This window comes from Mustela putorius, unplaced genomic scaffold (genome assembly GCF_011764305.1).
Source record: "Mustela putorius furo isolate JIRA1106 unplaced genomic scaffold, ASM1176430v1.1 tig00000487_pilon_pilon_pilon, whole genome shotgun sequence".
Taxonomy (NCBI): Eukaryota; Metazoa; Chordata; class Mammalia; order Carnivora; family Mustelidae; genus Mustela; species Mustela putorius.
This window is the reverse complement of record NW_025421399.1, coordinates 2,366,812-2,380,658: the sequence shown is the minus strand read 5'-3', so window position 1 is coordinate 2,380,658 and position 13,847 is coordinate 2,366,812. Positions and strand designations below refer to the sequence as shown.

Here is a 13,847-nt window from a genome sequence, read left to right as displayed (position 1 = left end):
ACGTCTGGACAGACGGATGACCCTGGCAGAGCAGTCTGTGGACTAGAAGACTGAAGACGTGTGTGGGGAAGTGCGTGGTGGCCGTTCACACAAATGTGACCGTGGCCTTGTGAGGGGCAGGGTCCGAGGGTGCGCCTGTGCCTATCGGCTGAGGGCAATGCAGGCAACAGTGTCTTCTCCAGGACCTGTCCCTGGATCCCGGCGGCAGTTGCAGGGGGGCAGACCCGCAGGTCCTGGTTTTCTGTCCTTTGATTCACAAGTTCATCCTGTGCACTCCCACCCCGTTGGTGAGCTGGAGCACGTCTTCACCCCACCCCGAATCCGAGTCCTCAGGGCCACCAGGCCCTGGACATCATGAGTCCTGGCTCTCCTGTCCCAGATCCCCACCTTCTCTGCTATGTTTCTGACTTTGCCGAAGGCCTGGGTGCAGACTCGGCTGCCGAGCGGCTCAGGCTCATGACCTGGGCTGTCCGCGCTCTCCAGGGCACGTCTGGGAGGTTTGGCACTGAGGATCAAGTAGCCCTTTGCTCAGCCCCTTCGTTCCCAGGCTTGGAGAAATGGGTGATGGGCGAAGGGGTTGGACAGATGGGCTCCGTTCTGCCTCTACCTTCCCTCTCCCCACTCCTCAGATGCCTGCTGCCCGCCGCTGCCTCTCCCTGCTGCTCCTGTCTGCCTGTGCGGCTCTGTTGCTGCGGCCGCGGCTTGGAGCCCGGGCAGCCCCGCTGGAGCCAGTGTACCCCGGGGACAATGCCACACCAGAGCAGATGGCCCAGTACGCAGCTGAGCTCCGCAGATACATCAACATGCTGACCAGGCCCAGGTGCGTGTGAGGGTGGGTGGGAGGGAGAGATCCCAGTCCCTGCAGCTGTGGGCCATGACCCCAGCCCCTTCCATGCTCCTGGGAAAGCAGAGCTCCTCTACTGACTAGGCCTGGAGCCCCAGGAGCCTTGGGGGAGAGGCAGGGGGTGTGCAAGGGTGGGTATGAGGCAGGTGAGCTGGCGTGTGGGCATGGGACTTGCCCCAGCTGCCTCTCCCCTCCCAGGTATGGGAAAAGAGACAGAGAAGAAACCCTGGACATCCTGGAGTGGGGCCCCCCCCATGCTGCTGGCCCCAGGTGGGTTTGCTCCCCTGCTCTGTGTGCCTAGATCCCTGGGGCTGAAATGGGTGTGTGGGGAGGGGAGAACAGAGGTCCCAGGGCTGCCCTGGGGTCTCCAGAGGGTGCGAGGACTGTCCCCTCCCGCTGCCATGTTCTGCCCTCTCCTCACAGGGACCTCAGCCCGATGGACTTGTGATGCCACCTCCTGCTTTCTTTGACTCCAAGAGCAATGCTGGCCCCTCTCCCCTCTTGGCAACCTTGGCAATGGCCAAAGCTTGCTCCCTGCCCCCACACAGACTAAATAAAGCAAATCAAAGTCAGAGCTTCTCTGCGTGTCTCTGTGGACCCCTGGTGGGGGCAGGCGTGGGCCACAGGCTTTGGAGAGACAGAGAGATGGGGGAGAGGAGGGAGGCACAGGAGGGAAAGGAGGGTACTGTCAGGCATCCAGAAGGCCTTCGGGGTATGTAGGATCAGCAGGGCCATTCAGCTCAAGCTCTCGGGCTCCACAGAGGGGCAGGCCCAGAGGGAGGTAGGGGCTCCTCCACGGCCATTCAGCGGGTCAGTGAGGTTTGACTCTTCCTATTTCAGCACTTCTAGATCTTTCTGATCAACAGCTTGAGGACAGCCCTGCCCCAAAGGCACCCCCAGCAATGCTTTCCGACACCTAGGCACCAGGCCAAGTAAGAATGTATACTGAAGTGTCCTTGGCATGGAGCCAGGGGCAACGGCGCAGCCCGGAGGAATGACTGGTGGCCCCAAATCACCAGCTGCCTTCCTCCGGGCAGATCAGAGATGGCTCATTGCGCACGTTCAGTAGAAGCACGGCGAGCGCAGGGTAACTGTGACGGGGCTGGGCCTGGGGCCGGGGTCCTGTGCAGACTGTTGGGAAAAGGAGCCTACTGTGTGCCAGGAGCGGGCAACCCTCCCAACCACCCAGTGAGGGAGATACTGTGTTCTTCTGTATGCAGAGGCCGAGGCTCGGGGAGGAGCCACAGCTTGTCCCAGGCCTGGCACAGGCAGCAAGCGAGTCTAGGCCCACAGCACCCGCTGTAGAATTGGAGGAACTCAGCTCTGAGCCCAGGGTCTGCCCCGCTCTGTCTGTGTGTCTGTCTGTGCACTACCACCTCTCCGAGACTCACATTCCTCATCTGTAAAGAGGGAAGGATGATAGGGTTGCAGTGAGCGAGACAAGAAATAACACGCATGAAACACTGAGCGTGTGGGGCGTCTGGTGGCCTGGTTGGTTAAGCCTCCGACTCCTGATTTTAGCTCAGGTGGTGATGGCAGGGTCCTGGGACCCAGCGCCATGTGGGGTGTCTGGCTCCACACTCAGGGCGAGAGTCTGGTTGACATTCTCTCTCTCTGCTCCTCCCCACCAATCACACACACTCTCTCTACAATAAACTTGTACAAATTTAAAAAACAAAAACAAAACAAAACCAAACAACCCGGTGTTCGCAGCTGGAGGAAGCAAAAGCTCTGAGAATCCCTTGAACAATTCTTCTTTCACAAGTGAACCCATGGATGTCCTATTATGATCTCTGTGTGGGCCGATATCCTCTAGCATCGATTTGCTGGAAATCCGAATTTCAGTCAAATCGATGCAATTACTTTTAAAAAGAAACAAGGAAAGAAACACTGAGCATGGTCCATTGACCCACGTGAAGGCCCAGGAAATGGGAATTTCTCAGGGGCAGACTGGAGCCCCCCCCCCCCCAACCAGCTGTGGCCATGACGCCTGCTAGAAAGAGCAGCCAAGGGGCTCCAGGATGGGGCTCTGGAAGGCAGACTTTCCAGGACTACAAGGAAGCATCTTTGAAGAACCAAGAACTTAGAGAGAACGGCTCCTGAGAGGTACTGGAGGCCTGGGGGGTAGGAGCTGCAGGCAGGGAGAGTGGAACCAGGCCCTAAAAGGCACAGGGCTAGAGAGGATGCAACCTTACCAGGCAAATGCACGGGCTCAGGGCAATTCTCAAACCCAAGGGAGTGGCTGGGCGGGGGGTCCTGTTTCAGCAGAACAAAGTTTGAGTTTGGATGATGGAGGTGGAAGTCCCAGAATTTTCTCTGGCCGCTAAGGGGATAGGCTCTGAGTAGGGAGAGAGGTAGACACTTCCCAGGGCAAGAGTTAGGGTCCTGCTCAGGACATACTCGTGTGTGAGAGGTGGCTCTCAAGAGGTGCCTGTCTCCCTGCCCCCCCTGCCCACCTTCTGAGGGTCACCAGCCCCTCTGCCCCTCTGAGAGGGGCCCCCTCACACCCAGCTTCTCAGGGACAGGCCTCAGTGGGGCTCATTGCCAGATGGGCCGAGAGGGTCCTCGGGTCAAGGCAGGACTTCTTTACCCTGAGGGGCAGGCAGAGGCCCTCCTGCTCGTTCCTGGGGCCCACACGGGGGACATCCGGGCTAGACTCAGAGCTGCTCTGCTCTGTGGAGACACTTGAGCCGGAGGGCATCCTGGCTGAAGCCCCTCCTTTGAGGTTGCTGGGACCTGCTCCTCTCCCCTCTGCTGGCCCCCTAGTTAGAGCCACCCCTCCCCAGGGGTGATCGTGGGGAAGTAGGGCGCCGGTGGATGGGCTGCAGGGAGGAAGTAGGACAGACCTGCAGGGGTTGTCTTCTTCTCTCGCAGTAAGAACTGCAGGGCCCTCTCTCCCCTTGAAGGACGTGACGCCTCCTGCCTAGGGCCCACGGAAGTCACCAAGCAGTAGAGCTGTTTCTCTTTATTGTTGGGCGGGGGGGGGGGCGATGAAGGAGGTGGGTAGGTAGGAGTTAAGGCTCCTCTCAGAATACAAAGGGGGTCGCTGGGCCAGGAGACTTGAGTCAGGCATCTGAGGTCAGGGCCCTGCCTGGAGAAGGAAGTCCCTGGGAGCGCCCACCCTCCGGGGGGGGGGGCTTCCTCTAGTTCCTCTCCGTCCAGCTCAAAGTGCCCCCCGTTCTGTGGCTCTGGATCAGTGACTGCCTGCCCAGGCTCTCCTACCTGGGGCCCTGGGAGGAGGGCGGCGGTTGTGGTTTCCCCGTGCTCTGTTGGGGGGGTTTCCCGGTGTTTGCTGGTGGGGTTTTTGTGGCGTTCGCGGCTTTCTTGGGGTTTTTAACATTTTTCGATTTCTTGGTGTCCTTAGACTTCAAGCTGGGGAACACGTCTTTGCACAGATCATGGGGCAGGGAGGGCGGTGGGTGGGGTGCCCGGTGATGTCCCCTTCCTCCCCCATCCCCCTGCGCGTTCTCCCTCTCTCCCTCCCTCCCTCTCGCTCCCCCCACCCGCCCACCTGCTGTTGAAGAGCTTCTCTAGGTACTTGTTGAAGTGGGCGAAGTTGGCCATCCAGTCGGCCGCGCGGGGCGCTGGGGTCTCCGGCTCTTGCAGCTCCTCCCCCAGGGCTCCCCGGGGCGGTGCCAGCAGCAGCACTAGGCACACCAGGGCCAGTGCGCACGCGCAGCGCAGAGCCGGCGCCTGGGGAGGGGGTGGGGAAGCAGACGGAGCCGCCGGGTGTCACGTGACGGCCCGCCGCGGACCCGGGGCTGAATGGACTCAGCGAAGCGTCTACCTGCGGGACGCACGCAGGTGCGCGAGGCCGGACGGGACATCCCGGTGCCCAGGCCGAAAGATGCGCCCCTGGCCGTGCGCCGTGACGCACCCACGCACGAAGCCCGGGGTATAGGCGTGGTGGGAATGGACCGGGAGACACACTCTCGGTTGGACCCACCCGGGCTGCGTGGAGCCACCGGTCAGCTTCCTCACCTCATCGACCTCTTCCGCTACTCCTTGCTCACCCCACTCCAGCCTCGCCCGCCTCCTCGCTGTTGCTCCTGCTGTTCTCTTGCCTGGAAGACTTCCTCCAGATATCCAGATATCCTCCAGGACCACCTTCCTCACCTCCTCCAGGCATCAGCTCAAACGCCACTTCCTAAATGGGTCCTACCCTGACCCCTACTTAGAATTGCAGCCCAGCCCTTGATCTGGTGCCTTCCCCTTATGTGTCACCTTCTAACTAATATATTCTATGCTTGTTAAAAATTGTCATCTCTCCCAAGAGGCACGTTCCTCTTCCCCCATTTGTGAGCACCATCACAGCTGGACTCTGCCTATTTTGCTCACTGATGTGCACAAACATCTGGAGCAGTGCCCGACACTTCGCAGGTGCTCCATTCCATTTTAAATGAAGGACTAACACAGCTGCATAGGGGCATGCCAGCCCAGGGATCCCCATATGCGCACCCAGCTGCGCACGGAGAATTTTATGTTGATTTTACGCAGGCGCATCCCGTGAGTCACATACTCTGATGCCTGTACATGTGATCCACACCCTCCAGAGCTCCTGGGACCCTCAACTCTTTCTTGACCAGGAAAGCCCCTCACCCCCACCACCCAAAGCAGGGATAGGAAACCCCCGCACTGTCCGCCATCAGATTGGCAGAGGGAGCGACCCTGGTCTCACTCATTCGTGCCCTTAATGCCCCGGGGAAGGGGACCTCGGTGGCAGCCTCCATTCCCAAGCTCCTGGAAAGCAGAACTAACAGGGGTCCCAAACTCAGCCATGAGACATTACCATGGTGCTGGGTGGGCGCAGAGCAGCACAGCAGAAGGGTATCCTACATGGACCGCAGAGGCCCTTTATAAACCTTCAGCTCCATGCCCCCTTTCCCACAAAGGGTCCACGCCCAGCTTGGCCACCTCCTGCCCCTGTGTCATCACCTGGGAGTTGGGAACAGGGAGAAAGTGGGGGTGGAAGCACACGGGCTGCCAGCTGTCCTGATCTGGGCACAGTTCGTGCTGGGGGCCCAGAGGTGTGGGTGGCAGAGGCAGGAAGCCCTGGGGAGTCAGGGTCACCTTTTGCCTCAAGTCTACAGATTCCCAGGGAGGAACAGTCTCTGGGGTTGAGAGGGGACTCTGGTTTGCCCAGGGACTGTTTTTGGGGTAGGGAGGGGGCTAGGCTGAGAGATGAGGTACCCCTTCCCTCCTAGCTGGGGGCTCAGCACCCCTACTCCTGGCTTCCAGGCCTGCTGACAGGGGCATGGGTGAGGCTAAGCTTTCTGCCTTAGGACTGCAGGCCCTACTGCTCATTCTGGAGATTTTTGCCACCTGCCTAGCTACTTTGGAGACCCTGATGGGAGACGTGCAGAGCTTTCTCAAGTGTGGTGGGTCTCATGTGCCTGAATGATGAACTCAGAGCTTGGGCTGCTTCAGGTTACAGCGCCTTGGCTCTGTGTGGCCGTTACGGCCCCACTCTACCTGCTGGACATTGCTGCTTCCCTGTGGCAGCGCTGTAAAATGTGGACTGATGCTTTTCACGCCAATGCCCACATCCCCAGAAGGGACACAGTAGGAAGAGCAGGGGCTTCTGGATAGGATTCCTGACTTTATCACTTCCTGGCTGTGTGACCTTGTGTGACCTTGATTAAGGGAACTTATCTTCCCTGAGCCTCCTCATCCGCATCTGTGAAATGGAGCTGATCCCATCTATAGCCTTAGGACTGTCCTGAGGATCCAGTGGGATGCTGTTGCTGAAGCCCTTGGACAGCTCCTGCCACAAGGTAATTGACATAGGTGAGCCCCTCCACTCAAGATGCACCCTTTCCCCCCATTCACACTTCTCCCTTAGGAGAAGGGGTGAGAAGCTCATTGTCAATGTCACCGAAGTTTACGGGATGGCTCAGCAGCCCTGTAAGACAGTACTGCATTCCCAAGGAGCCAAGACTCTCAAGAAAGAGAAATGAGATTCCCACGCTAAAATTCCATCATAGAAGTTGGGAGGCGAGAACTAGGTGTCAGTTTACCCCAGATCCCAACAAATGGGCTATTTTTTATTTCACTTAGGCACAAGCCCAGCATTGATGACCCCATTTCTGAAAGAGCTCCAACGATGTGTCCTCTTGTAGCCTGTGAGGACCCAAGCTGCCCTTATAAACCCCGGGGCTTTCCCACAAGGCACTGAAGGCTCTCAGTCCCTCACCCTTCTGGATTCACGCACATGTTCCAAGAATGGTCAAGTTCTGAGAGATGTGCATCTACCCACCTTTCTGGCCTAGAAGAAGAGAAAAAACTTGATGGGTTGAGCAGGTTGGGGAAGGAGGCATGAAGCACTCAATATTATTATCACAATAAAATGACAATCACAAAGGACTATCACAATCATAATAGCCCCGTGGAGCATAGAGTTATATACCAATAACTGATAATCACTGCCATTGCTTAGTGCCAGGTGCTGGGAGAAGCACTCTCCCAGCATTGCACTGTCTCTAGTTTTTTTTTTTTTTAAATTTTATTTATTTATTTGAAAGAGAGAGATCACAAGTAGATGCAGAGGCAGGCAGAGAGGGAGGGGGAAGCAGGCTCCCCACTGAGCAGAGAGCCCATTCGGGACTCGATCTCAGGACCCCGAGATCATGACCCGAGCTGAAGGCAGTGGCTTAACCCACTGAGCCACCCAGGTGCCCCCACTGTCTCTAGTTTTAATGACACCTGCAGGCATTAGCTCTTTTGCATTTGAAGAAACAGGCTCAGAGAAGTTAGGAGACAATCCAAGGCCAGTGGGGCTGAGATTCAAGCTCAGGACTGACTCAGATCTGGAGAAGCAGTCCCATCTTCTTGGAAATATACCCCCTGTCAGTTACACACTTTTCTGTCTCTTGGGATTCAGGCCATCTGCAGTCCAGAGTCTCCCCTTGATCACCTCCCAGTTCCTTGGCCTGTCAGCTACTCCCCACTCGAGTGGGGTTGCTCGCGCATGCTCTAAGTCCCCTCCCCACTCCCTTTCTCCCTCCCTCTGCTTGGCTCTGTTTTCCCCAGGGGGCTTTTTTGAGTCAACTCTTCCCTGTTTTGCTCCAGGTCTGATGGTTAAGACCGAGGCATTGGCATCAGACGGACATGGCTTCCAAGCTGGACATAGCTGCTTGTTGGTTGCGTGTCTTGGACGGGTCGCTTTGCTTCTCTGAGCACGGTGTTCTCAGCTACGAGGGGAAACACTAGAGCTAGGTATGGGGCTATTGGGAGACAAAGCTGAGAGAAGGATCTTCAGGCTTCCGGCCCCACGTCTTCCTTGAATTTTGTGATTCACCCCAAGACCCTTCAGAGAAATTCTCTGTTTTACTTGATCTGACTTCAATTTGGGTTTTTACTTGCTACCAAGACAAACGAAGGCAAACTGAAAAACCTTTGACTAATAAGCCTTCCATGACTTCCTGGATTAAGTCCAAACTTCTTAGCGTGACATTTGAGGTCCTTCACAATTTGACCTCAGCCCACTTAAAAACCAAACAAACCTTCAGAAACAACTTTGGAGAAGTAGCATTTAAACACAATAAAACTCGCCCATTTGAAGTGCGCCAGTGGAGTTCTGACCTGTGTCACCGCCCCCACAGTCAAGACCCAGAACATTACCATCCCCTCAGTTAGTGCCCTCCCGCCCCTCTCCAGTTCACCTGGCCTCAGACAGCTGAGCAGATCTCTGTAGATTATATGTGCCCGTCTCAGACTTCATGCAAATGGTGTCAGTGTGTTCTTTCTGTCCGGCTTCTTTCACTCAGCATAAGGCTTTGGACATCCCTCCGTATTGTGAGGTGTATCCACCATGTGTTCCTTTTTATTGGTGCGTAGTACTGTTCCTTGAGGAGAATGGACCACAGTCTGTATACCATGCCCCTGTTCTGGATGTTGGCATTGCCGCCCACTCTCTTCAGCCACGTCTCCTGCTCCTGGATCGGTTCCTCCCTCAACGTACCTGTCTGACCCTCTACCTGCTAGACTCCAGCGGCTTCCCAAACCATTCTTTCATACCCCCAGCCTTTGCCTGGGCTCTTCCTTCTCTTGGGGATGAGTGTCTTGTACTCCTCCACTTGGCAAGATCATAGGACTCGGTTCTGGCAATTTCTCTTCTGCGAAGCCTCCCAGGTCCCCTCCTTACGTTGCCTTGGGTTCCTTGGATCCTCTCTACAGCCAGTTGCCTGCCGGTCCTCACCTGCCTACGCACCAGGCCGATCATCTGATGACGACAACTTACCTATTCTCTTCCTTGACTGTGCGCTGCAATCATCTGGAGAACTTTCCAGCCACTGTTGTGTGGCTCTCCCCCCAAGAGCCTGCCAGTGCAGAGGCTTGGTGGCAGGCAGTGTGTCAGGTGCTGGAGTTCCAGAAGTCAATAAGATATAGTCACTATCAGGGGGTCTGGGTGGCTCAGTGGGTTAAAGCCTCAGTGGGTTAAAGCCTCAGGTCATGATCTCAGGGTCCTGGGATCGAGCCCTGCATCGGGCTCTCTGCTCAGCAGGGAGCCTGCTTCCTCCTTTCTCTCTGCCTGCCTCTCTGATACTTGTGATCTCTGTTTGTCAAATAAATAAAATCTTTTAAAAAAATCTTAAAAAAAAAGATATAGTCACTATCTCCAGGGAACTTCACAGTAGTGGGAATAGGTATTTACTGAATGGACTAATTAATACTCCAAGAAATACCTACCAAGGATACCACTTCTTGGAAATCCCTGTTGGAAAGAAGGTTGTTTTTTTTTTTTTTTAAAGATGTTATTTTTTCATTTGACAGAGATCACAAGTAGACACAGAGGCAGACAGAGAGAGGGGGAAGCAGGCTCCCTGCTGAGCAGAGAGCCCGATGCGGGGCTCCATCCCAGGACCCTGAGACCATGACCTGAGCCAAAGCCAGAGGCTTAACCCACTGAGCCACCCAGGCACCCTGAAAAGAAGGTTTTTATCTCCTTCATGAGCAGAGTGGGAAGTTGTCTCCTTGGATACACATTTTGATGGATTTGGAAGGGAATTCAGGAAGCTAGTTCCAACTTCCAAACCACCCATTTTATAGATGAGAAGGTCAAGGCCAAGTAGCCAGGTTTTCTCCCCTGGAGGAGAAAGGTAGTCTCTGAAAGCCAGAAGACTTTCCCATAAGGGCATCCAGGCCGGCTGCTCTTGAGAGCTGCTGAGCTGTTCTCAACCCTGGTGTCTGATACCAAGTTAATAAAAGATTCAGGACACATTAGTAACAGTATTTTAATCAAGTCTAGATAAATTCAAGATTACATTAAGCCATGGTGGATAACAGCAAAGAATCTGCTACAAAGATGGCAAATTGTTTCTAGATGTTTATTTCTTTTAGTACTGATAATTTTATGCATTGTCTCAAATTAAGTCAAATTTAAATGTTATTTAAGTTCAGCAGTTTTTGTGAGTTCTCATATTTTTGTAGATTGGAGAATAATTATGGAAAATGAAGCAAGTTTCTTTACTAACAAAACCTGCTAAGCCAAGCTCTGCCATTTGCTTGTTGTGTGATCCTGGGCAAGTCATTGAACTCCTCTGTCCTTTCATTTTTGTTCTTCTTTGAAGAAATGAAAGCTAAAAATACTACCTATGGAGCAAGGCCACACAACCTGGGGACAAATCCCAGCTCCACCACCAACAGCGTCATGCCGGTGGGCAAACTGCTTAATCTCTCTGTACTCCAGTCTCCTCATCTGTAAAATGGGACTATAGTACTCCCTGCCTTGCCAGTTGTTATGAGGATCAGAGCAATGTATAAAGGGGAAGAGACTGGACCTGTGCATGGCAGAGCTCACACGTGGCAGCGCTGGTGTGGGTGACGGTTAGAGCGGAGTGGCAGCCCACATGGCAGGAGAAGATTTTGAATTATGAATAAGCTTTTTGAAAGTCAAAGAATGCAAATTAAGCAACGGGGTGAACTGACTGAGCAAATCCCCCAGACACAGTGGGAAGAAAAGATCTTCCCCATTTCTCCTACCTCCACACCGTCCTCCCTCTTCCCTGTGGGATGGGCAGGAGGTCCCCCTACTCTGCCCTGCGCTCGGGGTGGGCCCAGGGTGGTTAAACCTCAGTGCAGAGGGTGGGAGAAGATTCTGGTGGGGAGGCTTGGAGCTGAGCAGCTGGCACCAAGCAGGGCTGCAGTGGGGAGGGAGAGCTTTTGTTGTGTGCGGCAGGGCATGGGCAGAGAATGGCTCTGGGACTGGGACCTCCCGGCATTCCTGGGAAGGGGGCATGGTCCTGGGTAACCCAGCTCCCCTGCTGTGGCTCACAGAGCACTTTTATATGGGTATGCAGAGGCTGTGAGGCGGATATTACCCAGCTCCAGCCAAACGATTTGCCTGAAGTCACCCAGCAAGCTGTCTTAAAGCTCTCCATAGCCCCTTTCCCTGTCCCTTCTGTCTCTGCCTCAACCCACTCTACAAGAGCTCCCGTGGCCCAGGGCTCTGGGGGTGGGAAGCAGCACAGCGCTTGTGGGTGTGTGGGCGTACGTGCGTCCATTCTCGCACATGCAGCCCTCTTCCAGGTCACCAGTCCAAGTGGGGACACTCCCTTCTCCTTTCTGTCTCCAAACAACAACCCGAGTGCCTCACACGGTCCTCAGGGCACGTATTCCCACGGTCTAGAGCCTCCCTCCACTCTCTTCCCTTTGGTCCACAAGAGCACTCTGAGGCATCACTGGCTTGTGAGGGTCTCCAGCAATGGAGATTGGGTTATGGGGCGGGGGTGCTAGCAAGACTCCCTCCCACTCTTAGGTTCTGCTCTGTCTTTTACAAGCTCATCTCCACTCTTTTGATGGGCTACCTATTCCTGGCCCCTTTATATGGTGTCCAGAGCAGAGCCCTTGGCAACTTGGTGGGGGCAGTGGAGGAAGAAGAGGTAACAGTGGGTAGCACAGATAGGGCTGGGCAAGATGCCACTAATGGTTGTGTGGGCAGTGGGAAGAGGACGTACTATCCAACCTGATACCTGGGGAGCCAGCAGCCCTGGGGTGGACCTCTGTCTGCCCGAGTAAGACCTGAGGTCAGTGATGGGCACACCAGATATCCAGAGAGAGACTCAACACCCACTGCCCAGAAGGTACCTAGCTAGAGCCTGTTCAACCCAGCCCCAAAGGGAAGCCGCATTTATTATACACACCTTCTGTGTACCTTCTATTGTAGCAGTCACTCTACATGGGTCCTCTCCATTGGGGGTTATCCCAATTGTAGAGATGAGAAAATTGAGGCTCAGAGAGGTAATGCAAATGACCTAAGAGATTATCTCTATCTCTATCTATCTATATGCAGTGAGAGTTTCAAACCTTTTTTCCTATTGAGAGGTCCAGCCAAGAGAAAATGTTTCTAGAGCAAGACTGGAGAGTTGCATGGGTCACGGCAAACGAGAGCGTGTAGACTTGGGATAGCTGTGGCGGCCCCTGCTGGCCATTATCGTAGGTGCACCATCATTCTCAACAGCGCCAGATCTGCCAGAAATTCACAACAGCCGCTTTGAATTTTATTTCTCTTCGTGTCCTGACTCTCAAAGCCCTGAGATGAACATCCACCAAACCTTGATTTTAGGGGAAGCAGAGACGCTGACTGCACCCTTGTGATCTCTGGTGGCAGGGAGGACGACTGAGCTAATTACAGACCAGAGAGGGAAAGGGAAAGGATGCTATCCCTCTCGCTTCCCCCACTCTCCTGCACCCCCGCCCCCCGCCCCCCTGGGTTGCCACTAACTGCCATGGGATGCGTTTTGGGCCCTTCCAACCTGCTTCCCTTCTCAGCTACTCTGTTTCCCACCAGTAGCACTCTCATTCCTTGGGGCTCATTTACTGCTCTTCCAGTATGACAGTCAACTACACCACCAGAAAGTGCTTTTTGTTTTGACGGCGCCCCTGAGCCCGGACCTCCACCCTAGAGGGGAGCTCCAGGAGATCGGGAGCCACTGAGCCTGGCACCAAAGCTGGTATCTTGACTTAGTATTACTGAAGCTGTCACCTTGTCTGAAACAGGGAACATGGTACTCTGCACGAATAAATCCTTCTTTCACACCGGAGTCTCACTGGGCTGATGAGAGAATCAAACAATTTATCAGCTGGAAGGGTCCTGAAAAGATGTGAGGTGCTAGCATTCCGTAAGGCTCTTTTAGAGAGATACTTGATACTTGTTGACTGACAGTTACTGGGAGTGTGGGTGGGGAAGGCAGTTTGTAAGAATAAAATTGGATTACACCTCCTTAGTGGTCCAGAATCTGGGATTCCACCTTGTCTTGGGGATACTGGATGAAATTGAAGGTTTGATGTGGATTGCTGTGGCTTAAAGAGTTGCCTGATTGAGAAGAAGTAATTAGTATTTCAGAGGGATTCAAGATCCTCCCACTTCCCAATCAAACGTAATTAGCTGAGTGATTCTCTCTCTGCCCAGAGGTGGACAGGTGACACTGGAGAGTGGCCTTCATAATGGGAAGAGGGCTTGTTTCCTGAGGTGAATTAGGTGGATCTTCTGGTCTGAGGGCTGGGGAGAGGGTTGGAAACAGTGCGCTCCCGCAAGCCTCGGGTTGGAAACAGAACCTGCAATTCCAATTTCCACCATCTGGGGTCGCTTCTCCTTCAGTAAGGCGGGAAGAGCGAGGAAGCGCCAGGCCTTTCAGCAGAAAGGTTTTATGGCTTTTTTTTTTTTTTTTTCATGGCTTTTCCCTATATCTGTATACCCAAGTTTATGCCCTCTAGAGCTCAGGGGTGAACTGAGTCTCTTGGGGTCCCGGGGACCAGTCCTCCACTTCCAGGATGGATTCCTAAGTCAAACCCATTTCTGAGATTTCCAAGCAAGTTTCCAGGTCGCAGTCCACTTCCTCCCTTCCTCCCTCCCTTCCTTTCTTTTATTTCTTTTTTAAAAAAGATTTTATTTTGGGGGTGCCTGGCTGTAGAGCATGCTACTCTTGGTCTCAGGGTCGTGTGTTCAAGCCCTCATGATGGAGTTGGAGCCCAGGTAACAACGACAACAACAACAACAAATTTG

General features: G+C 54.3%; 1 protein-coding gene across 1 annotated transcript; it reads left to right on the top strand.

Moving 5' to 3' along the window:
- Nucleotides 1-629: 629 nt before the first annotated feature.
- PPY (pancreatic polypeptide) lies at nt 630-1,416 on the top strand. Its single transcript, XM_004772581.2, has 3 exons — nt 630-820; nt 1,043-1,114; nt 1,268-1,416. Exons 1-3 carry the CDS (start codon nt 630-632, stop codon nt 1,290-1,292), a joined length of 288 nt encoding a protein of 95 aa, XP_004772638.1. The 3' UTR covers nt 1,293-1,416.
- Nucleotides 1,417-13,847: the final 12,431 nt, after the last annotated feature.

Excerpts from the sequence above, each read along its gene's own strand:
- PPY (XM_004772581.2), top strand. The coding sequence starts at position 630 with ATGCCTGCTGCCCGCCGCTGCCTCTCCCTGCTGCTCCTGTCTGCCTGT. Across the intron at positions 821-1,042 it reads AACATGCTGACCAGGCCCAG|GTATGGGAAAAGAGACAGAG; the intron begins GTGCGTGTGAGG and ends CTCCCCTCCCAG. Across the intron at positions 1,115-1,267 it reads CCCCATGCTGCTGGCCCCAG|GGACCTCAGCCCGATGGACT; the intron begins GTGGGTTTGCTC and ends CTCTCCTCACAG.